General features: G+C 40.3%; 1 protein-coding gene across 1 annotated transcript in view; it reads left to right on the forward strand.

Moving 5' to 3' along the window:
- Positions 1-24768, forward strand: part of ZMIZ1 (zinc finger MIZ-type containing 1) — a 403763-nt gene that overhangs the window by 184918 nt on the left and 194077 nt on the right. Inside the window, 1 exon segment of the mRNA XM_077821484.1 lies at positions 8680-8790. Within this exon segment, the coding sequence (XP_077677610.1) occupies positions 8731-8790 (60 nt within the window). The 5' untranslated portion in view covers positions 8680-8730.

The following is a 24768-nucleotide window of genomic DNA, read 5'->3' on the forward strand; positions in this document are numbered from 1 at the left end:
AATCTGTGTGTATACGCCACCACCACTCCTCAACTCTGCCCCTCCACCCCCACACCTATAGTTCAGGACGTAACTTTGTTTTTAAATATGCTTTTCAATAAAGAAAAATGTTATAGTTTATTTAAAATGTTTATAATCTCGAGCATACGTAAACCTACTATAAAATTTTATAGTTTATAAAATATTTAGTAGGACAAGTGGTTTCCTTCAGTGTCTTTCAGAAGGAAACAGAAATACCTTAGCACTCAAACAGTCCTACTTGGTCTGTAATTGGAAAGTATGTTTTGAGCCTATGGAGGGCATTATTTAATCCTGAGGCTTAAGAGTGATGGTTGTATTGGAGTAATACAGTGTTTAAAATGTTGAAAAATATTCTGTGATCTAACTATTGTAAAAGCTGGATAGCTTAGAATATGGTATCCAGGACCATTTTCAGTATTTAACATGCCAGTGGTTTTCTGCCCTGTTCCCCCCTCCCTGAATTTTAGGGGAGCATATTGCTGTGAAAGGAAAGTGCAGTGGATATTTTTAAACCAATAAATAATTGGGTTTAGGATTCTTTTTTCCCCTTCTCCTATTTGTGTTGAATTGTTGTAACAAATTTATATTAAACGGTACGCGCTGTCAGAACCTGTTTGGTATTTAGTCTTGACATTAACGCATTTGATCAAACAGCAGTGTTCTCTCTCTGCATCTCCAAAGGCAGCCCTTTTTGAGAATAGCTGTCAGGGAGTATGACTGCAACTCCTTAGCTCTCTATTTGCAAGCTCTGGAGGTGTGAAAGATGGCAGCGAATGGGGAGATAGTTAATCAATAACCACAAGGTCAGACAGACAGTGTCAGTTTTAGTGCTCCCTGTTAGGAAGCAGCAGCAAAGGATTTGTAGGGGCTTGTAAAGGCTTAAAGAAACACAAGACTGCTGTGTGAGAAAGGAATGGAGCTCTCTCGGCTTTAGTAGAAAAGGGAGACATCTGCTGGCTTGTCTAGGAGGGGGGGAAATACGTGCAGTACTTTTGTTAATCAAAACAGACCTACAATCTCACTTCAACACAGCTAATCAACAGGAAGGTTCTTTAAGTACTTTTAAATGAAATAGTTTCATTTAGCATTGTTCTTCCTATTAATATAGATGTATACTACAAACCAACATATGTAGTAGCAATATAGGACATGTGTGCATATAAAGTGAAAACAGTGCATGTCATTTCAAGGCATGTTTCAGTAAATAGAGTACCTTTATATTTGAACAGCAAATGTTGTGAAATCACGAATGGTGCTAAATCCTCCATGCTTACATCTTAATATGTAATGATCTTCCTTGGCCAAGTTTTTGTGCAGAAACTAAATTCCTTTTGTATAGGTGAAGCACTCAGTTGGCTGCTCTCCTGACAGAGATGGTATGTTAGGCAAATTAATTGTTTTTAACCCCCCTGATGTGTTAATGGTACAATACAAATGTCTCATCTTAATCATCTCTGTGTTAAACTTCAACACCATAGCTTGAGCCACTTCTTTGCTGATGACTTAATTGATTCATTAGCCAATGTAATCCCCTCCCATCCTGTTCATAGCCTGGTTTGTAGCCTGATCAAAGACACTTATTAGATTAAAAAAAATTCTTAGCCTTCTCTTATGACTCTCAGCATAGTAGAGACATATAACAAATTATTCCATTGTATCTGATTGAATAACATAGCAACAGCATTCACCAGCAGTTTGTGCTTCATCCTATACTACCATCCGATACTGAGGGGAGACAGGGTTATTTTAAATGTATTGTAGAATTCTTGTTTTGGAAATTGTTTTCTTTGCCTTCCTCGCACCTCGTTAAGGTTAAAACAAAGAAATGAAGTACACTACACCAGTGTGATTTCTTTTCTCAATAAATTTCCCACTTCAATTGACTGGTTCCAAGTGGCTCCAAGTCTGACCCTTTTATTGATAACAAACATGTGATTTCCCAGATGGTGGCTGCTAGAGTGCATCTTCCTTATACCCTCAACTTGTAAAATTGAAACCAAGTATCTTGACCCACTGAGCTCTCACCTGGCAACATCTTTAGGCCCTTGTTGTTTGCCCCACAGCAGTTATTTTCTCTCCCTTTTAGACACTAGCTGTTCTGAGCACATACATTGTGGTGGATGTTCCTTTACGTCTCGGAGAGCGGAAGGGATAAAAATCAATAGATGAGATGCAATGAGTTAAGAGGAGTGCACTCCTACCAAACTTCTTCTCCTTTATCTTGTTATCTATTTGTAACTCCATCTTTAATTTTTAAAACATTAACTTTAAATTCAGGTAATTACTTTTTGTTCGTGGGTATTACTCCACTCTACTTATTTATTTATATTTATGTTACCACTAATCTCTTGAGTCTAAAAACGCCATCTCATTTGTCAGTGACGTTCTAATCAACGGTTAGGTTGATTACATGAATTAAGTAATTAAATTACAAAATGACGTATTATTTATTACCCATCATACATGCTGACACATTGTTTACTTTCAAGACAAGTTCCATTCTCTAGTTCTGCCTGTATGTTAAAGGATCTCCCATCTATTTGCCAAAACTAATCAGTTAGTAATTGTTTACAAATTGATCTCTTTGGTTTATATGCTGAGCCTATATGGTAATGGTAATGAGAATAATGGTTTCCAGGCAGTGTGCGCAAGTATTATATGAGCCTCTGTGGTCTAGAAATAAGGCAGAAACTTACTGAATAGGCTTTCTTGTGACATTCCCAGTTACTACTACTTCCATGGATCAGGCATAAGCAATTTCCTATGGTATTTCAGTACTACTTGCATCTCAAAACCAGGAAGTGGAGAGGTATGAAAGTGTGTATGGGCACAAGCACTGAGTGAAGAAGGGACCAAAATTTTGATACCCTCTCGAAAAGGTTGGACTCAGGTTTTAGCTGATGACTTGGGTCTGCTCTTATTTTATGCAATCCAGTTGTCTACTCTTTATGTCTGATACAGTAGTGTACACGTAGGTAGCTGCTTTGTGTGTATGTGTAGAGCAAGGAATTTGGTCAGCAGCTTGAGTGCTCATGAAAGTGAGTGGTTAACAACATGTATTCGTGCTAGTTGTAAGGCAAAATCTGTGTCAACTTCCTCCCACCAATCTGCCGGTGAGCTTCATACCTGGGACCAGAAGACTCAGGAATTCTACTCTTACATGCCATTGACTCTCCGCATGGCAATGGGCTAGTCAATCAGCTCTGATTGTGTTTTGCCACCTGTAAAATATGGCTGACACGTACCTATCTTACAGGGGTGTTGTGAGGTTTCATGGATGTAAAGTGCCAAATACAATATTTTTGAATCTACTTGGCACCCTAGTCATTCTAAAGGTCACCAGCCAGCAATTCTCAGTTATGTCACAAATGACATGCAATTTTGAAGTTTGAATCTGTTCTGTGATTGATTTAATAGCGGTTCATGTCATAACCTACCATATGAAGTAGCAATGATAAAAAAAGTCACAATTTTTTTCAAAACAATCATTCTTTTTCATTTTAAAAAATCTCAAATTTTTGAAATGTTGAAATGTGTGACTTTTGAAATGTTTCAAACAGCTCTAAAACCGATTAAAAACTTAATTTTTTTAATGATATGCTTTTTGAAAATATTTTTGATTGAAAATCAAACTTTTGACAAAAAATTAATTGAAAACTCAAAATGTGGGGAATATCAACCAATATAATGAACTAGAACAGCAAGATGTGAAATTCCCTTTTCCATTTTTTCTATTATCCACTACATAATCCCTACTTAAGAACATATTTCTAACTGTAGTTCACGAGAGAAAGATTCAGTACATTTAAGGTTTAAAAAAAATCATTGTCTAATAGGTCAATACATCTGTTCCTTTAAAAAAAAAAAAAACTTTCCCCCTTTTGAGGCATCATAAATATTTAAATGAGGTCTATTTAATTACTGCCTGGGGCTATAAACTCACATGCTTGTGGGGAGGGAAGGGAAGAATAATGTACATAATATTTTCTTTAAAAGAGAGCAGGTCTATGCCTCAGAAACACAACAGGAGAATACATTCTCCATGCACGGAACAATATAACCAAAGGGAAACAGGAACAATTCTTTTCATCCTTGTAGATGGAGTTAGCATGTAAAACAGTAGTAATTTATTTGTGTGTGTGTGTGTGTGTGTGTGTGTGAGAGAGAGAGAGAGAGAGAGAGAGAGATTCTTTTGTTTTTTAAGGCACCAAGTAAGCTTCCTCTTCCCCACAGCTCTGTTGATGCCCTTTAATGCTGATCAGCAACCCCTGCTGCTATCCCTCTGAACAGAGGCTGGTTGTTGTGCCGAATCCTGCTGTGGTTTGCTAACGCTGATATACAAGAGACTAGAATGAGACCCAACAAAGTCATTTTCACTTGTGACCTGATACAGCACTTAACTAAATAATAGAAGGCTGGTCCTATTCCAGTCTGTTGAGTTTGCCCTTGCTTAAACACTGTTATTTTCAAAGTAAGGTACAGTACTACGGCTAATCTTCAGTAGGGTTGCATCCTCATTCAAAGAGACATAAACTAAACCAGAAAAGAGCACTCTTATTCCAGAATGAGTGTGTCCACACACAGAGGTCTACTGGTATAACTATAGTAGTGTAATTATACTAGTATAGTCGTGCCTTTAATTTTCCGCATGTAGCCAGCCCTCAGTACCTTGGCAATTATTCAGCTTTCTTTTTTCTCTGTGCACATGGTGTTCTTTACTTCCCATCCAAAACCATTAAGTGTTGCTATGGGCAATGAAACAGCTTCCATGTTACTCTGAGGTAGCTGCATGACTATCATGGTTTATTTTTGCATGTTGTACAGCCCTGATTTTCCTAAAAGTTTCTGAGAAATTTACCGCTGTTGGGGAAGATGTGATTTTGGACAAATGGGAGAGTAATGCATGGTTCAGGTAGCTGAGATCAACCATCATTTACACGTGGTTAACTGGAAGTCAGATGATTGGAGGTGTATTATATACAGTTTATAAATCAATTTGTAAAATTCTTTGCAATCTTCTGGCATGAATGGTACTACATAAATGCAAGTCATTATCATTATCTCTATAGAATCCCCCTGCAGTCTCCCAGCCCCACATTGTACTGCCAACAGCACCACAGGAGTTTTCTGTTGTTATTAGCTGACAGCTTCAGTGCCTGGTACATGCAGCCTTGCAGCAGAATCATGTTTTCTGGAGGTATTGGGGATGTCCTTGAATCTATTGCCTGGAGTAGAGTTGTTTTTTGAGATTGGATTCTACAGGGTTCTATAGCTGTGAGAGGGTTAACTAAATGCCAAAAAGGGGCACTTATCTCTGTTCCAAAAGCAGCTTAAACACAGCATTGTGATTACTGGCTGGTTAAGAAAATTTCTACTGTTTTTGTTTTGTTTGTAAAGAGTTCTTTTCCTTCTGTCCCAATGAGCAATTAAAATGCAGATAATGTATTCCAGTTCTTAAGATGGATTGTTGCTGAAGTGGTGTCATGTCTGGGCTAGCTTATCTCATGATAAATACCTCTGCTGTCCACTGAAAGATTAAACGCCATGGCTACTGAGGTTGTTTTGGGGTCTTGTAAGCAGATAAGAATGTGTTACTCATTTTTAATAAAATATATGAATCTGCGTTTTCTAAAGGGTTCTTAGACAGTGCCTGCCATTGAGAAGGTGGTGCAGGCAAAGTCTAATAATGATACTTGTACATGAAACTGGCTTTACCATTCCATGAGTATTATAATTTATTGACAGGAGTGCTTTATTGAACCCTCTTGTGTCTGGAGTGTGGGGATGAGGTGCTTGAGCTGCTGTTGTAAGACCTCATTTAGCTGTCTAGCAGAAAAGATTTCTCTCCCAAAGTCTAATCCGGCAGGAGCCATGAGAGAACGTTATCAGTTAGGTACAGAAATCTCAGACGGCTAGGGTGCGTGGGACACACACGGATGCCATGGTCTGGAATCCATCGTGCTGTGACAGTGATGCATTCAGCATCTCCATCCAGGGGAACACAATTCCCTTTCTGGGGGCTGGGCATTCACACTGCAGACTTTTAGAGATGCTCTAATTGTAGGGCTTTAAAGTGATGTGAGGTGGGAGTGGGGAAGGGTTTTAGCTTCCCTAGGAGAACAAGCATCAGAAAAATCCACCCTCTCTTTCAGGGTGTGTGTGTGTGGAGAGTGAGAAGACTTTCAGGGACAGAGCTATGATAAACAAAACAAACTGCTAGGTGTGATAGGAATGAAACTAGAATTCACAATGGCAAACATTGGAGTGCAAACTTGGAATCCTGTTGTGCCAGTATAAAGTTTGCAGTCATGTAAATATGCCATGAAAATGTGTCGTGCAGATTCTGTCCTTCCCCTCTCATAGAATCATGGAAGATTAGGGTTGGAAGATATCTCAGGGGGTCATCTAGTCCAACCCCCTGCACAAAGCAGGACCAACACCAACTAAATCATCCCAGCCAGGGCTTTGTCAAGCCAGGCCCTAAAAATCTCTATGGATGGAGATTCCAATATCCCTAGGTAACCCATTCCAGTGCTTCACCACCCTCTTCATGAAACTGTTTTTCTAATATCCAATATCCTAATATTCCTCTCTCTCCCCCCCAACCCGCTGCCCTAGTCATTGGGTGTGAGAAAGCAGCCTCTTACAGTGTTCTTCCAAGCTGGCTATCACAGTCTTGCAAGGACAGAGAAATCAATATGGGCAAAGACCAGTTTTGTGACACAGTATTCACTCCGTGTCCGCTCAGAGTGTCATGAAAGGGGTTAGGAGAAAGGGGCGGGGCGGCCTGACTGGCTGGCTCATCACCCTTGCCTGAGAAAGGAGTATTAGAAAAAAGCCTTTAAAACTGTTAAGCCTGTTACTTACAATTATACATAGCTAGAGCCTTGTTACAGTTCTGCTTTTAAACAAATTGCAGTGTGTAGCAGTTGATATTGTGAATTATGGACAGAAATTGCTGGTTGGAATCCAAGTTTCCGTCTTTCCAAGCAACTGCTCTTCCACTAAAGTAAAAGAACAGATAAAGCCAAGAGGGACTCTGTTAAACTCAATCCACAGACAGTGCGTATGGACTGTGGGGCTCAGCGGGTTACCTTTGTTTGTACTGCATTCCAGTTGGCCTAGATGCCAAGCTTAGTGTTGACTACAGTAGTTGAAAGGCCAGAGCAAAATCCCAAGTGGATATTTATCCCTGTCTCTAAAATGGATTGAGCCATAAGTGGCATAGCTTTTAGCTGTGGGATGGGTTGAGGCAGAGATAAGAAGGATTTAGAAAATAGAATCCAGAATGAGATGCAGAGGTTACTTGCTAACCCAGTACCTTCCTTGTACCTAGCATGGTCACTGATCTTAATTCTCTACTTGCATTTCACCACCACTGAAAAACAATTCTGTGCTGATATATTCACTGAAAAACAATTCTGTGCTGATATATTCATTATTTTGACCAGAGATGCTAATGTGCAAGTGCAGGGTAGCATGAAGCCTGACTCTGAAAAGGGGTTAACAAACCGATTTAACTCTGGCTTCTCTTGATAGCTGCCTACATTCGCAAACATAGCTCAACATGCTGAGTGTTAATAGTGGGGCCAACAGATCGCAGTTTTGCTGTTTATATCATCATAATTCCTTGGTGTTGTTTCTCATGTGATGATTTGCTCGTGCTATACCCACACAAATCAAAATTCTCAACACCTCTTTGAGATGGGAGTATGCTGCTCATTTTCCAGATGCATAAAATGAGGCTCAGAGAGTTTGTGGCTTCCCTAAGGTTACATAGCAAGTCAGAAGCAAAGCCGGGGATAAAAACAGAAGCAAAGATTTTTCAAAAGCAACTAGTAGTTTTTGTGGCTTAAAGAGAGACATTTTAAAGGATCCAGATTTTTAGAGGGTGTCTGTTGCTCAGCACTTTTGAAAATCAGACTCCTTTAAGGTATGTCAAGATGGGCACCCAAAATCACTAGTCACTTTTGAAAATCTTGCCTGAGTCCTGAATCCCAGTCCTGTGCTCACTGCCACCACAGCTCCTTCCAGAACCATTTTTAAATGATGTTTTATATCAAGGCATTCTTATCAGTCTAACTGAAAGTACCGAGATCCAAAGCTTTCCTAACAAATACTTAGGCAAGTATATTTAGGCTCAGTTGTGTAATCCCAGTCCTTATTTGCTGGCCATGTAATAGTACAGTGCATCCGAAATACTTGTGAGAGCGAGAGGTATTTTTTCCCATAGAAAGAGGAGGGCAAATCCTTTATGTCCATGTCTTCATAAAATCCAGACTTCTTGGACGTTGCCAGCAGTTTTGCTGTTTCATTTTAGTGGCATTTGGTGAAATAGTTCTGTAGTTCTTTGTGTAAAAGGAACCTTTGTCATTGACTTCACAAATGCTCCCAGTGGAGTTTGCTTCACCTAGCTAGGTGTCGTCATGTGACTTTGGAATGTCATTGTTGAATTTAAAATACAGAGCCTCTGCCTGTGAATACCTTGTGGGCCCCCTGACAGAGCTCCCTTTCCCAAACCAGAAGAGAAAAAAAATCATCCCCAGGAAGGAAGGATAAACCCCTTGATGTGTAACATCCATGGTCTCTCTGTCAGTAGAGTTGGCAGAAGTGCATGAACTTTGTTCAGTGATCTTTCCTCTTCTTTTTATCTTGCAGATTGAGGGATTTTAATGGCTTTCAGGTAGAAGCCAAGTGGAGACAATCAAAATGAATTCTATGGACAGGCACATACAGCAGACCAATGACCGGCTGCAGTGCATAAAACAGGTAAGCTGAAACTGGAGACCACTACTATGAGTAAAGCTAGAGCAGCCACGGCATTGCGTTGCCTGGCATGGCACATAGCTGCTTTTGGAGCCTGTATAATGATCATCCTCTTTATCTTTTTGTAAGGGGTGTGGAGGGAACCTTCTAATCTGGCTGAGTAGACAAACGTCTCCTGCAAGGATCGCCACAGAACAAAACCTTTCGAACTCCCCATTCCAGAGAGTCGTCTGCTTGGGTTAATCAGTTTGCTCCCCAGAAGCAGAGAGTGGTGAACAAACCAAATGAATGAGTTCATAGTCAGTTGATGTTTGTTCTTAATGTGTGGTTTTTAAAAATGTTTCTGGCTAAATAACTAAGCTGAGGTTTAGGGACTGAAGACTGGGGCTAAATTTTCATAAGCATCTAAGCCCCATGTTCAGAAATGACGTAGGCACTTAGGAGCCTAAGTTTCATTGAAAGTCTGTAGGACTTAGGCTCGCTCCCATTGATTTCAGCAGGAACTAGTTGCTTTGAGGATCTGGGCCCTAAATACCTAAATCACTTTTGAAAATGGAATTTAGGCTCCAGAATTCCTTTGGGGCTTTTAAAAATGTTACCTTCTCTGAATTACTGGGGGAGGAAAGAAGTAGTTCCAAATGCTTGTCTAATTGATGGCAGAAGAAGCTGACACCATCTCTGCCTGCTCACTCCTCCTTGTGAGCTGTGCTGCCTGACTCCCGCCCTCCAGCTGCATACTTTCTCTGACAGGAATCTGTCGCTGTGGGTGGGTGATGGTGGGGGTGCAGTTTCTCAATTTGAGATGACGCTAAAGGTTGCTGTATTTTATTTCCAACCAATTTGAATAGGGACCCCCACGCCCACCCCACCATGTGGCCTTTTAAAAATGTATTCAGGAGGTCTCTTAACCCAAATGGATCCCACGAGATGAACTCTAAAATATCACTCATTAGAGCCGGATGAAATGTTCTGAATTTTTGTTTCAGTGAAATTTCAAATTACAACCGAAAAAAGGGGACACATTTTTTATAACACTTTCGACAATTTCCCCCCTTTTTTACCAGTTCACCTCTCATAATACTTCCTGAACAATTGTCACCATGATGATCCAGAGGCCAGTATAGATTATTTGCTTCCATTTTTTTAATTTCTGCAGGGCAGGGTCGGTCTCTATTATATGTTTATACAGTACCAACATGATGGGGTTCTAGCCTCTAGGTACTGCTGTGATACAAATAATAAATAATTCTAGTAGGATCCCCGGTTAATGTGTGTGTTAACTATGTATGAAATCTTACCCTTGTAGCATAAAAATCTCTCTCTGTTAAAAACATTCTTCATGCTGTGGTCCTCTCTCCCCTCATAACTTTCTTTTGCACGATGGAGTGAGAATTTAGTACCCTAACTTAAATCCTCATTTGAAGCTCAGATTAAAGTAAGAACAAGTGGTGGTATATTGGCTACACCTAGACTTCTGAAACATCGTCTTCTATTGCTTTTATCTGCTTCCTTGCTCTTAGCTTTAGAAATAGCCACCATTGTATAGCATCACACTGTGCAGCACTATCTGGCATGTGGCTGTTAGCTGAGGATTATGTTTTCTAAGTTAAAGGATATTTTTTTCATACAAATCAATTATTTTAAAGCAGCTGGAGGCTTTGGTTCTGAAAGTTTTTGTTTATTTTCTGGTCTGGTTTTACTGACGTGGGGAGCTGAAAACAGCTGGTTTTGGGAAGGTTAGAAGATTGTCTAAAACAGCTGATATCCCCCCTGTGCTTCACTCCCCCCCACACACAATTTTTAATAAGCGCAGATGCTGGGACAAATCCGATGAGTCTGGTTCATGGACTTCAGTTGGTCCAAATCCAGTCCTAGTCAAGGGACCTGAAAGTTATCTCATGGCTGTACAGAAGCCCAAGTGAAATTAAGTTGTGGGGCCTCAGCCCCGCTTCTTGGGGATAAGTATCCACATCCCCCAAATCAATCTTGTTTGGCGCTAATTGGCCTGCTTCCTGACAGTCCCAACTGAGAGGCCAAGAGCAGGTGGAGCATGGGGAGCAACCTTCTTTCCCAGCCCTAGAAGCAGACCTCCAGGTCAGGCTGAGAGAGACAGATGGGGCTGGGTGGAAGATGCTGTTCTCTGTGTATTCCATGGGTAAATGAAGGGTTTCTTTCTCCAGAGGCGCCAGAATTCACATATATTTTTTTGCAATAATCCAAGGCAAAACACAATGAAGCTTTTTCAGAAGAACAGTTTTTGGCTGCATAGTGGATAATTTGTCAGTTAAACCGCTAATACTGCACCCAAACACTGCTGCTTTGAATTAGTTACCTAACCTGTGTTTCTATGAAACAATTTAGTGACCGGAAAGAGGAGGAAGGAAGGAAAGCCAATTACCTTCCCGGCATTCATAGGACGTTCCCAATTGTGTGTGGAAGGGAGGCTGTCTGGAAGATGAGTTAACAGGAGACTTTGTGTTCCATGTGTGTAGGTTAGGGAATGGTGCCACAACCCAGCAAACACAGTGATTTTTGTTCTACCAGACACCAGGAGGATAAGTGGCAACCCTGGCAAGTGAGAATGCCCCACCACCTCCTACAGAGGAGGAAGTGGAAGAGTTCTGGCTATCTAAATTTGAAAACGGTTGCTTTTTTACCCTCACCCACTAACAACGGTAGCCTGGCAAGCCAGCAGCTGGATGCAGAGAATGCACACCGAGTTTAGTTCCTCAGCATAAGCTTCTTTGGTTTGGGCTTTTTTTATATAGACTAATGTATTTTTTTCCGTGAAAAGGTTAGCCTATAAATAGCCCCTTAGTTTTTCACAATTTTAGTAATGGCAATTTTAAAATCCTATACAATGTCTTTTTATAACAGTGGGAAAAGATCACATAAACTGATCCTGCCCTACTGCCTCAATGCTGGGAATCTTTGGCCCATGCATTTCTAAATGCCCTCCTGGTATCAAGAGTCCTTGCTTCAAAATGTTAACTGGGTTTGCCCGTCGGTTGGCCCAGATCCCCAGATGGTATAAATCTGTGGAGCTATGTTGCTTTACAGCAGCTAAGGGTCGGGCCCCTTGCTCTTACTCACATACAGCTTCCTTGATGTGGGGAGCCTGATAATACTTTGTGCTATGTATTGACAGTTGGGAATCGTGCCTGTGTCAGACATCCTTCCCTACCTTATCTACTCCACTCCACCCCCACCACCTAGTAAACAAAAAGTAACATTGCCCTTCTTTCCTAGAAAGATGTGTGCTTTGCGAGATTGTTAACACGTCAGGAGCACGAAAGGCAATGCCAAAAAAAAACCCCACCACCCTATCAAAAATCCTTCCTTGGCGTCCAGTGTCTACACATTTTATAACCTTTCTAGCAGCTATTGGCCCATGCAACCAGACTGAGAACTGTCTGCTGCACTCCCTGCCCCTCACCCCAACCCCTGAGAAACACTACAAATGGTAATCCCTATACCTCTTTAACTGGATCGGGTTACAACAGAGGGTCAGCTCAGGTTTCTTTCTTCCCAGTCTCTGAGACTCAGACAATATCCTTTTCTGACTCCATTGACTCCTGTTTCAGGATCAAAGTTGTGATTTTTCTCCTTATTTTTTTGCGTTTTAAAAAAGGAAACAAAAACCTGTATATTGATCCGTTAGCGAGGAAATGAGGTGTATTAGTAACAAAAATGTTTCAGAGTAGATAAAACAGGACAAACAGGAGACAAGGAAATATATTAGCTCTTTAAAAAAATTACCAGCCTTCTGTGAAACTGTAACAGCTTGTGTGGTCTCTCAGTGTGAATACTACAGCATACATGGGAGTATGTTCTCTAAAATCAAGGGTACATTTTTTTCAGTGTTCAGTAGAAAAACTTAAGTGATATTCTTCCCTAGGTATGTACAATTAGTTCACCATGTCACAAAGGAGAATTGTGGGTGAACTGAGGGGGCACGGTGGGTAGGTGCGGAATAAACCTTAGTTACATTTTTACATGTTTGTTTAAGCGAAGTGCTCATCAAAAGTGCAGGACTGGTAGCCCCTGCAAACTGAAGTGCTCTGTTTATTCACAGAACACTTACAGCACAGACAGATCCCCCACACCATCTGGCTAATATAGCTTAGCCCAGGGTTTCTCAAACTGGGGTGTGGACCTCTGGAGGTCTGCAAGGGTGCTCCAGGGAGTCAGTGAGTCATATCTGAGGTCGCTGGCTGCACTGATCAGCTTCTCCGTCTCCCTCCCAGTGGGGTGGAGTGGTGCCTTGGGTGAAGGGGCTGAGCGGGGGAGGCTTGGGGGGGAGCCAAAAATTTTTAAATCAAAATGGGGATCCTCGGGTTGCTAAAGTTTGAGAACCACTGGTCTGACTGGCCCACACAGGGGTGAGAGGGTAGTTTAGTTTCCATGCTCTCCTTCAGTCCTCTGCTGTGACTGCCCAATGAGTGCTCAATACTGTGGTGTATTTTGGGAGGCAACGCAATAGCCTTATTCACACTGGTAACTTTCAGTAACTGCCAAACAACTGGGTTGGATATGAGCTAGCCACTAGGAGAATAATAATAATAAAAGACTGACTGTATATCCCATGACCAGTACCCCCAACAATCCTGTCATTCCCATTGTAGTATTTGCTTTTTTACTCATTCCTCATAATACCCTTGTGATACTTCAGCCAAGTAAATAATCACTTGAGTCATACCATCCATTATTTTTCTTAGGCAGTATGAGCAAATTCCAGGCCTCCTGCAAAGTCTTTGGATTGGACCCCTGTAACCTTAAAAATATCTAGATCCAAAATGTAAAGCTGCCCCAACCCTGAGACTTCCTGGCTGCTGTCTACTGCTTTCTGAACTGGCTCTGTGTGCATATAGCTTTTTATGGCTTTTGTGAAATCCTTGAAGTGAGGAAGGTCAGAAAATCTTTCCATGTAAAAATTACAAGGAAATCACCCCTTTCAAAATACACCTGATATCTTGATCCTGGATTGAGGATTGCCTTCATGATGCATGTTAAAGTTGTGTTGAAATAGCCACGTTTATTTCCAGTAATAGGTTAAAGGAAGTTTCTGGAGGTTCTCTAGTATCTGGGGTATTTTGCTGTGGTGGGAGTGGAGAGTGCTGTTTCCGCTGCATGTGTCATGTTACATCAGGGTGCACTGAGCAATATCACATCAAGCGATGCTCTATCACTCGTTGACCCCAACCTAATGGGAAGCACACATCATATTGCTGATTTCTAGAAGCAGATTAGCATTTCTTCCCCTTCTCTTCAAAGAAGGAGCTTGCTGAATTGCTGTGGTTTGAATGCTTTTTATTGCCTAGCTGGCCATTCAGCAGATAGATGTATGCTAAAAAGTCTAATTGTATGTGTTTGTGTTGCTTCTTTCTTTCTGCAATTGCAAACTAACCTTGGAACCAGACTTTTTCTTTTTCTGCTTTCAGTGCTTGGATTTTTTTGTAACTTGCCGTTTGGTGGAAAGTTGGATTCTTCACATATTTGCATAACTTCTGTTAGCATGAAAATCCTGAAACCATTTGAAAAAAAATCTTCCTACTTTCCAAAATCTCTTGTTGGAGATTAATGTCAGTGTTCCCAACTCATAAGCATAAAAGCACTACACTATTAATGTACTTTGTTAATAGTGTTTAATATGGACTGGCGTGGGTTAATAGTGTAAAGATACTTGAAAGATACTTGAAAAGATAAAGATACTTGAAAGTTGCATAATTCACTAATTTTAAAAATTAATGGCATTTTGCCATAGAGAATATTTGGGCAGAAACACCTTCTTATTAGTTGTTGTAGTTCCATGTAGCTACTGCTGTTTTTAATACTGAATTATCCAATAGCTTATGCCAATAAAGATAAGGTTGAAAAAGGTCCTTTCTTTACCTTAAAAAAAGTCATGTTTGTTATAGATTATTGGTTGGTCTGTTCATCAAAAGTGTCCTACTATCTATCTTGCTCCAATTTTTCCTGAGGCCTGTATAGTCACATATAGGCCTGTATGCTTCCCTCCTCGGTCATTGGAACATCTCTCTGCTGTGGGCAAATATGTTTAGGAAAAGTCTTCCCATTTATAGACTTTATCAATCAACATTTCTACCATCTTTGATCCTTCATCTTGGTAGGCTGCCCTTCTGATGTGGGCAGTCAGGATGTGAGGGAAAGAGAAAAAGATGTGGCGTGGTTTAAACAGGCCAGGGGAAGGAAACATATGCTTTGTACCCATGTTTGTGTCAAAGGCAGAATTTGGGTGGCTTGTTACTTGAGAATTGGCTGGGTTTATGAAAGGTGCAGCCTCTTGAATATGATCCTTCAACTCTTTGAGCTCAGCTAGTGGTGAGTGTGCCTATTCCCCAAGTTCTATCAATTGCTTTATTGTAGCACCTGTTTTTAAGGGATGAGTGATTTTTTCATAGAGGGAATGTATGCTCTCAAAGCTTTTAATCTTTAAAGTCTACAATATTAGGAAGAATATTACTCTTCCACGTAATTATCTCATCTGACCTACTGCTAAAAATGGCATGTGATTTTCATGGGTAAATAAAGGCTATAATTTTAACAATACTGGAAATCCAAAAGGCTATGGGTCAATCATGCACATGGAATTCTTTGATTAGCAACTGGCCTTCTCTCTGCAATAAATATGTGATACAGATGGTAGCATGTCTCTGATTTTTGACATCCCGTTTTTGTCTTGTCCGTCAAGTTGAATATCTTCACAGGAGCAAGGTTCTGCTTATTTCCTTTCATATGCTTATATGTGTTAGTACAGTAATGAATCCATGTGCTTCAGACAATGGATACAATTAATATATTATCCATGGACAGCTAGATTAGATTAGATCTGTCCAAAAATGGGGGGAGGGGTAAATACCGAATAATGTTTTTTTATCAATTTTTTTCTTCAAAATTTTCTTACTGTCTCTCTTTTAGCACCCTGGTCCTTCCATTTCACACATCTCTGCCACTAAAACTGAAAGAGAACTCTGTCGGTGATGGTGGAACGTGCTCCTCCGTACACCAGACAGGAAAGTCCATTCTCATTTATTAATGTGCAGTGCACCAAGACAGCACGTTGTGATACTGAATGCAATTTCAGAATGCTGGTTAAACCACACAGCAACATGGGTAGGTGTGCTGGGGCAAAGAGCATGCTGCGGTTCTGAAAGTGGGTAACTGCAGAGAGATTCGATTTTTAAAAAGAAACACAAGTTTTCACCATTTTTATGCATCTTCAAACTGGAGGTTGTGTCTGAGCCTTGAGCTGCACCCCAGGGTATGTTGGTTGTTCGCTACATTGGCCTTTGTTTTTCTCTAGTGCCAACTAGGTATGCACTATCTACCATGCAAATGGTTAGTGTACCTAACTTAGGTCTTTGGGTGATGGAATCAGTTGCACAACTGTGGAATATGTCCTGCTTGCTAGGTGAGAAGTTAGCCTGACCTTCATTTACTTAATGGTTCAAACCCAATCAGTGTATGAATTGTTTAAGTCCGTAAATCTGTTATGTTATTGCTGTTAATAACGGGTATTGTGTGGGCCATTCCAATATCCAGATAAAAGTCTGCTGATTAGATATTTTAAAGCGCAGAATTGACTTGGGGTCCTAAGTCCTATTTTCAAAGGTGACTTAAGTACTTAGGATCTGAAATCCCATTAACTTTCAATGAGACTTAGGCCCCTAAGTGCTTATATCACGTTTGGAAATGGGACTTGGGACCAGATTTTTAAAGGTACTTAGGTGCCTGTTACAGATGCAGATAAATGCCTAGTGGGATTTCCAACAGGATCTAACTCTGATTTCATTTTAGGTGCCTGAATACCTTTGAAATATGGCCAACAGACTCCTGAGTCAGTAAGGCACTTTTGAAAATGTTACCCTATGTTCCTTTTTGCTCTGGCAAGTCCCCAGGTGTCTGTAAGTTTCCACAAATGCTTATTGGCATGTCTCTACAGAGTGTAAGTGCACAGCAAGCTGGGGCATAAATCTACAGCGCTCTAGCCTGCTGCACATGTGGACCCTCCTATTGTGCACTAAAAATTCCAGAGTCTGCTTCAACCTAGCAGAGTCCACATGGCCAGTCAATGCATGGCAGGCCAGAGCGTTACAGATTTACATCTCAGCTTACCATGCGCTAGCTCTCCACATAGACAAGCCCTGAGAAAAGTCTCCCATCAGCCCTGACATTCTGCTCTGCTAAGGAGGAGGGAAGAAGCTTTTACAATGCCAATTGAAGTAACTTATTTTCCATCAGGTTCTTTAAATTTTGGATCAGGGTAGGGGAAAGACACTGTTATTTCCAAGCAGACATAATGGCCATTTATATTAACAGCATCATGGTGTTCCATGGCATAGTGGACCCTTTCTTCTTTAGCTGGTATGGGCTAGCTGCCAGAAATCTTCCCGCCCTCCTCCCCGCATTTGAGCTGTTTGATTTCTAACTGAAAAAGAAGCTGACATCACAGAGTTGCCCTCCTCCCCCAAATGCATAAAACACAGAAGTACATGGGGTAAGGAAGGGAAAGGAGAAGGGTAATTTCCTTGGGGGAGGGTCACTTCCTATTTGGATGAACTGGTTACAGAAGCAGTGGGGGAGATAGTGCTGCTGAAACTTTGACTTCCAGCAGCAACTGTTTTTCTTTGGGTGGGTCTCGGTGTCCTCAACTGTCTGATTACCTACCAGGAGGTGCCATTCTGCTACTCTGAGCATTTGACGATTCCTGGTTTTCCTCTTCCCTTTCTCGCTATTTGTGGGAAGCATTATGGCTCCCAAGAAGAGAGTCAGTAGGGCTGCTCAGGAATCTGAGGTCAGAACTTTGGCGGTTACTCCAGTTACAAAGTTATTGTTACAGCAGTCTAGACTTGCTGAGATGGGGGTTGGAATCAGAGGTACGGTGACAACTGATTATCCCTTCTTGGTCAGCCTCTCACAGCCTGAAAATGAGGAGGAGGTGATACTACAAACAATTCAAGCTTTGGAGCAGTGCATTGGACAGGTAACATTGTCTAGCCAGTTTAGCTTAGTAAACAAGCACTTCGTTTAACTTGAAATTGAAGCCAGAGGATAGAAACGAGGGAGCAACTAAAAGGAGAGCATCATTTGATGACTCAGCAGGCTATGAGGGTTATTTTGGGACATATCCAACAGGCCCAGCCCTCTAGCACAAGTGACTGAGGAGACTTCCAGGTGTCATGGTCTTCAGGGACACTGCATTCCTGTTCTAGCTCAGGAACTCCTGGGCCAGCCTGCTTTCCCCTTTGGCAGCAGGATTGGAAGGGAGAGGACGTTTTAACTGTCAGTTTCCCTCTACTCCTGTCTGAAAGCAGAAGTAAGATTCAGAAGCAACAGTGCAGTGCCTGGTAGAGCTTTAATTAAAGACAAGTTTTCATTTCACTCCAAACGTGAGAGTCTGAAATGAATCCTGAAAAGGATTTTTTTGAATATGATGCTTACTGGGATTCTTAGCTTATATAAAAATCCAGGATCCCAAATTATTTATTACTCTGTTTTGAAGCAGTCCTACACTGAAAACTGTAAATGCAGATGGAAATGGGCAAAATGTATAGGACTGTAACTAAAAGAGCCCTATTAGAGCCTCTGTTGGAGGGACAGAAAGAGTAGAACAGATAGGGTATATACCTACAAACTTATGCATTCCTGTCTGGTATTGCTGCCTGCAAAACCTTTTTCCCTTCAGAATTATCAGTCCTATTTTTTCCAGACTAGGATAGGGATAAACAAGAAGAGGAGAAGGAAAGTGGATGCTTGGACTCTAGGTTTCAGGAAGGTGGATGGCAAGTGTCATTGTTGTGTCCTGGAAAATTAAGGACACTTAATGGTTCTATGGGGTATTTGTCTACTGTTTGTGGTCAGACAAAAGCATTTTTAAATGTTTGTTCAGGCTTTCATGAAAAGGAATTGATGACTTTTTAAAGACTAAATCAAACTCTGAACAGCTGCCTGCAATGCCAATTACAAATATTCTTCCTGAAACTGGAGTGGACATTGATGATTTAAAAAAAAAAAGTACTGAGTTATAAATCTAATGGTCTCGGGAATTTGACCCCTAAATTGAATCTCTGAAACAGTCACCCTATATAATGACAGGTTTCAGAGTAACAGCCGTGTTAGTCTGTATTCGCAAAAAGAAAAGGAGTACTTGTGGCACCTTAGAGACTAACCAATTTATTTGAGCATGAGCTTTCGTGAGCTACAGCTATAAGTCACCCTATAAGTGATCATAATGTGAGAAATTAAGTTAAATTTATCAGGTTATGATTTGGAACAAAGTTTGAACATTCAGATGTCTTGTGTTGTTTCTCAGGGTAATCATCACTGAATGCTCCTTTGTACTGGAAATCGTAAAATTGCTATTGGCGATGGAACTTTAATTTCCAGTGTTAGTTGTAACCTTCAGGTTGGCCATTTAAAACAATGAAGAGGTTAATCAATTACATGCACCTTCTGCTATAGGTGGCCCTTTCTAAAAATAGCCCAGAGGCTTTCTGAATGCATGTTTATCTTTATTTCAATGAGTATTGCAAATTTAGTCTTTCCTAGGAATACTGAAAAATCATTCCCATGCAAACATTTTATGTACGAATTTGAAACATGTTAAGAGTGTATAGGTTGCTGATAGGAGCTGGTGAGAGTAGGACATGTTTGGATGTATGTCTTATTAGACTGGCATCAGTTCTATTCATTCTATATGGACAATGAGATTAAAATAATAAAGCTAAAACACTGAAATACAAGGAAGACTGATGATAAACATTTGAAAGTGTTCAGTAAATGAGTAAAAAACCTTTGAAAAAGTACGTGTCAAACCCAATACAGTGTACATAATTTGACTGTTGACTGTGGATTTCTTACGGTTTTTCAACAAAATCCCTGCCCTTATGCCACTAGAATTGAGAAAATAGAATAAAAATTGAGTTTGGTCCATTGGAAAGAGCAAGGATTAATACTTTCCTATCATTCTTGGAGCATTGTGACCTTCATTGACATCTGTAAATCGGTAAGATTCTCCAGTGGAAGGTGCTATAGAATTACTTATCAATTGTATTTAGCACTTGTGTAGCAATCTACGGTTTCCAAAAACTGTTCAGACATTACTTATGAATAAACCCAGATAATTCAAAATGCTGTCATTTCAGCTTCAAATTATATAATTGTTCCTAATGTGGAATTTTTCAGACTGAGGACCCTACTGTTGTCTCCATATATCCTATTTTAAAATACATTGTGCAAGTAGATTCTTGTAAACAAGACAAGTAAGCATGTGTGTGGAACAAATCAGCTTCCGTCAATAAAATCCATTAACAACTTCACCTGAAGTAAAGGTTTAGGTTGTCATCCACGTAGGGTGACCTGGTATATTTTGGAGGGAACGGCTGGCAGATACCTTGAGAATGGTAACTCAGAAACACGTTGAGATATTTAAGAACTCAAACGGCCTCACTAAATGGCACAGGCATTGCAGATGGAAGTTCCTATATCATTAAATTGGTTCCTGGTTAAAGCGCCCCAACACCTTTGCTGAATTTTCTTTGTGTAAACAGCCTGGCTAACTAGAGTGGGCAATATCCAGTATTCACCCACCCATAATGGAAAGGGGTAAATGTTTGACTCACCCACCCATGGTGTTGTATTTTATTATAACCTTTTATATTGGAAATCAAATGGAGAAGGGGGAGAGTCCAGTATGAGTACAAATGTTTTCATGAGTCTTACTTAAATTTCACAGCAGACAGGATGTCACAGATCTAAATGGCTTGGAACCTGCCCACTTGAGAGACCCACCCTTTTCCCCATATCACTGTTCTGGAGTTGAGATCAGCAAAGGTGCTCTAGCTTGTCCCCCAGCATAAGACGGAGGGTCATAGTAAAGAGTGTGTTCTATTTGAAAGCCCATTCACTCTGGAACTCATCCCCCCACCCCTCCTGCTCCAAAATGGCCCACATTTCTTGACCTTCTAGGGACACTGCAAAATCGTACATAATTGATAGGAGCTGCTGAAGTTCTGGGGCTTTGTGTGGAATAGGAAGGGGCAGTATATTTTGCTGTGTATTTTCTTGTGGGTATGTTAACTTATGAGTGATATTCTAAGAGACTGTGCATTTAAGTTTTGTTGGGGCACCTAGAACTCATGTACAGGCATTTTATTTTTAATATATTTTCGATGTAAATGTATAAGTATACATAAAGTTCTCCAGAAGTGCTATATAATCCCAAGTACTAGTGCCTTGAGCTAGCACATGTGAACCAGGTCAAGGTGGCTAGAAAATGAAATTGACAGTCTAGTTTCATTCTCCTATATGAGTGTAGTGCACCAGTTAGATATACTAGATGTCATAATTTTTTTGGTATTAATAATCTTAGACAGTGATGCTTAGACATGAAGATGTGAGGAACCATATAATTATTAAAAAGGGTCCTGAAGTGCCACCAAATAGTTGTGCCAGGAAATCCTAACTTTACATCTTTACATGTTGATGTTTGCACTGTAATACTGAAGCTTTGTATCATTATGCCTGGTCAGGAAAATATGATTAAAGATGCAACTTAATAACTATGCTCTGATTATCTTGAGACTCATTGTGGCTTCTTGCTTCTCTTTTGCTTGCCACGCTCTCCCCCTCCCAGGGATGTTGGGAAGGAAAGGTACTTTTCTCCTCTCTGAAGGAAGGACTCAAGAAGCAGTGTCCATAATGATAATCCAGATGTCCGGCACTTTCCATGTGGCCTTGAGTGTCATGGAGTGTTCTTATGATCAACATTGCTCTTGTTCCACCTTAGAATAGGCAGAAGGGGAAGCACAAATCAGGCCTCCCTTACATGTACCACATTGATCTGAGAGCTCCAGGTTGAGTATTACCATTCCTCAGGTGGTGATGGTGACATGGCTAAAGACTGGATTGGCAAATGTTGTCGTAACTGGATATATGCATTACTATTGAGCAAAATGAGCTGTTGCCGCTAAAGTGAGCCAGTTTTCTCTGCTGGCTATGAGAATAAGATACCAGGCTCAGGTCTTAAACCACAAAAGCACATTGGCCGGGGCAGAGCATAGCGCAACAGCACCCAATAATTTTTGTTACAGAGAAGGTGCTTTTGTTGTTTTCTGCCTTAATAGGAGATAAAGGTTCTATTGTAAATATTCAGTGTGTACTGCAGCTATTTATATATTAAGCATATAACCCAGAAAAGAGATGCAGCCCTTGTAATTCTGATCAGCAAAGTCAAACAGTAATCCTCATTTCAGCTCTTTTAGCTTCTGCTAATGGTTTTCAAGAACAGCCTCATGATGAATATATTGCTGACACATACCATGGCTTTTTAAAGTAGGTGGATAAGATGGAGTTTCTCCCAGACACACATTATCCCCTACCCCCACCCCCACTCTCCCTCCGCAGCTCAAAAGCAAATCTTGTGGTCACTAAATTAAGGGACCAACACGGCAAAGTGGTTAAGCTGACATTGCTATTTAAATTTTGAAAAATAAATTGGATAAATTCTGGAATCAATTCTGCAAACATCTGTGTATCATTGTGAGAGTGGTCTTTGTTTTGCAAGTGATCCCCTGCCCACAGGGGCAATATTCTCATGGGAATAGACTATTTAACATGAGTTGGGAAAACTCAGTGTGGGCCAGATTCAGTTTTGACCTACAGAATGGGGTCAGTTACCTGTTTGGGGACAAGCAGGTTGGAAAACAGCTTGTTGAAAACTTCAGAAAAAAAGGTAGTGAAACGTTTTTCCATGAACATTCTTTAGCTGAAACTTCAAATTTTTGAAAAATTTCAACCACTCTATAAACTGAACAAAACCCAGCAACAGTATTTGAAAAATTCTTTGTCAAAATTTCCAAAATATTTGTGCAGCCCTAGAAATTGATTTGGTGTGCATTGGCCATGCAAAAAAAAAAAAAAAAAAAGAATTTCACTTATAAATGGTGGAGAAGCAAATGGGGCTTTGCAATAAATGTGTTCGTATCAGATTAAGCAGAAAAGGTGTAATAGGAAAGCAGGGGGATAATTAAGCTTGGAAGCATTGCTTTATTTTGTACACTCTCGGTGCTTTTCCTCTTAACACACAGTATGGTCTGTTGGTTTGTACACTGAGAACACTTTGCATGTCTGCTGAATTCTGCATCAGTGTAAGTTACGTTGCCTCATTGATTACTATACAGTTCCTTGTGTCTATTTTCAACTCTGAATTTTGCTCAGAGATTTCCATGGGAGTGGCACATACCTACCCATTTGAATTTGACCCTGCTTGTCTGTGCTGACTTTTATTCATATAAATGCTCTCGATAAAGATGTTGTTTCCTTGCTCACTATTTATTGTTTTCCTTCCCTTGAAACGGGAACTGCAAATACTGAAATGTATTAAAGGCGGTCTGCTTTCACTGTATCTTCTCTTAGTAGCTGTGGATTTAATTCTTAGGTCTGTGGCCTTGTATGAGTCATTTAATCGGTCTGTGCCTCAGTTTACCCATTGATAATAGGGAGTATTTGGAAGTTTAATAAACATTTGTAGGGCAGTTTGAGAGCCTCCGATGAAAGATGCTCCATATAAGTGCAAGATATTCTTATTGTTTAAAGACTAGTCTGACTGAGAAAAGCATCTGAATGTTGGAAAAGTTTCTATCTGGATGCAAAGTTCATAGCTTGAGCCTTTTTATTTGCCTAACTATAAAACAATCTTTGCTCCGGAAGGAGTCCGTAGAGCTATTCCTTTTAGAGAATTGCACTATGTATAGCTGTATGTAGATAAGCACAGTTCAATTCCCTAGAAGAAAGAAAATAGCTCAATATTTCCCTCTATCCTCCTGAAGAAAGAGAGGACATTTTGATTCTTGGTTTCAGTTGTGTTTTTAATTTACTAAGTATAGTTCCTTACGTCCACAGACTCTCAGATGTATAATCACATTACCTTAGCCGTCACAAAAGAGAAAAACCACCTATTTTGGGTCATGGCCTTTTCCGTTTTAGAAGCACATCAGCAATTAGTGACTGATATTTCTACAACACCACTTTAGTTCCATAAGAGCCAATGAAGGGCATGTCTGGGAGTGAGAAAGGGACTTAATTCATGAATGAAGAACCGTAACAGTTATCCATGCATGAGAGGGAGGGGATCATGGCTGGGCTTACTCACTGAGCTTTTAGACTAATAAAAGGCTGTATTAATGAATTACAGTGAATGATCATGGCTAATATGCAGGTCCTTTGCTTTTTGCATGTAGTGCTGAGTGACTTATCCAATATAGGTCTAATAGCCACATATTTATATGCTATACACAGAGAACTGCCTTGTCTCCTATCAGTTAGTCAATTGCAAGGGTGTCTGAATGAGAGTTATGTTTACGTTATTCAGACAGGCAATTTATTTTAATTTCAGCGTTAAGCTTGCTTTATCTAGTACACAGGACCACACTAATTCTGCTTCAGTATTGTTTAAGTTGCAGAGAATCCTTCTCAGCTTTCCTGTTTGTTTTTTGCTGTTCTGTGTGTGTATTCAAGGGTGCCGTATATTTTCATTAAACACAGTGAAAAGCAAGTCCAGGTGAATATTAAGATGGAGAAAATGATTAGAAAACATTGACTGATTTTAGATAGAAATGATAGTTTTTGATCTTTTCAGCCAAAAAAGTTTTCTTGGCTGGTGGAATCTGCAAAAGCAGCTGGACTCCATGTCTTCCTTATTAAAGGAATAGGTTTAGGGAGTGCCAGAGATGGAGAAAATGCTTTTAGAGGTAGATAAATTTGGCCAGATTTTCAGCTGGTGTTAATTGACTTCTCTGCAAAGGAACTAGGCCAATTTCAGTGTTGCCAACTCTTGAGATTTTAATATAGAGTCTCATGATATTTGGTGGATATCTTTTTTAATCCCCAGTTCTTGGAGTCATGGGTTAGTTTCTGAGTGTAGAAAAGGCAATATATGACTAGTTGGAGCAAGTTGATACT

This window comes from Eretmochelys imbricata, chromosome 7 (genome assembly GCF_965152235.1).
Source record: "Eretmochelys imbricata isolate rEreImb1 chromosome 7, rEreImb1.hap1, whole genome shotgun sequence".
Taxonomy (NCBI): Eukaryota; Metazoa; Chordata; order Testudines; family Cheloniidae; genus Eretmochelys; species Eretmochelys imbricata.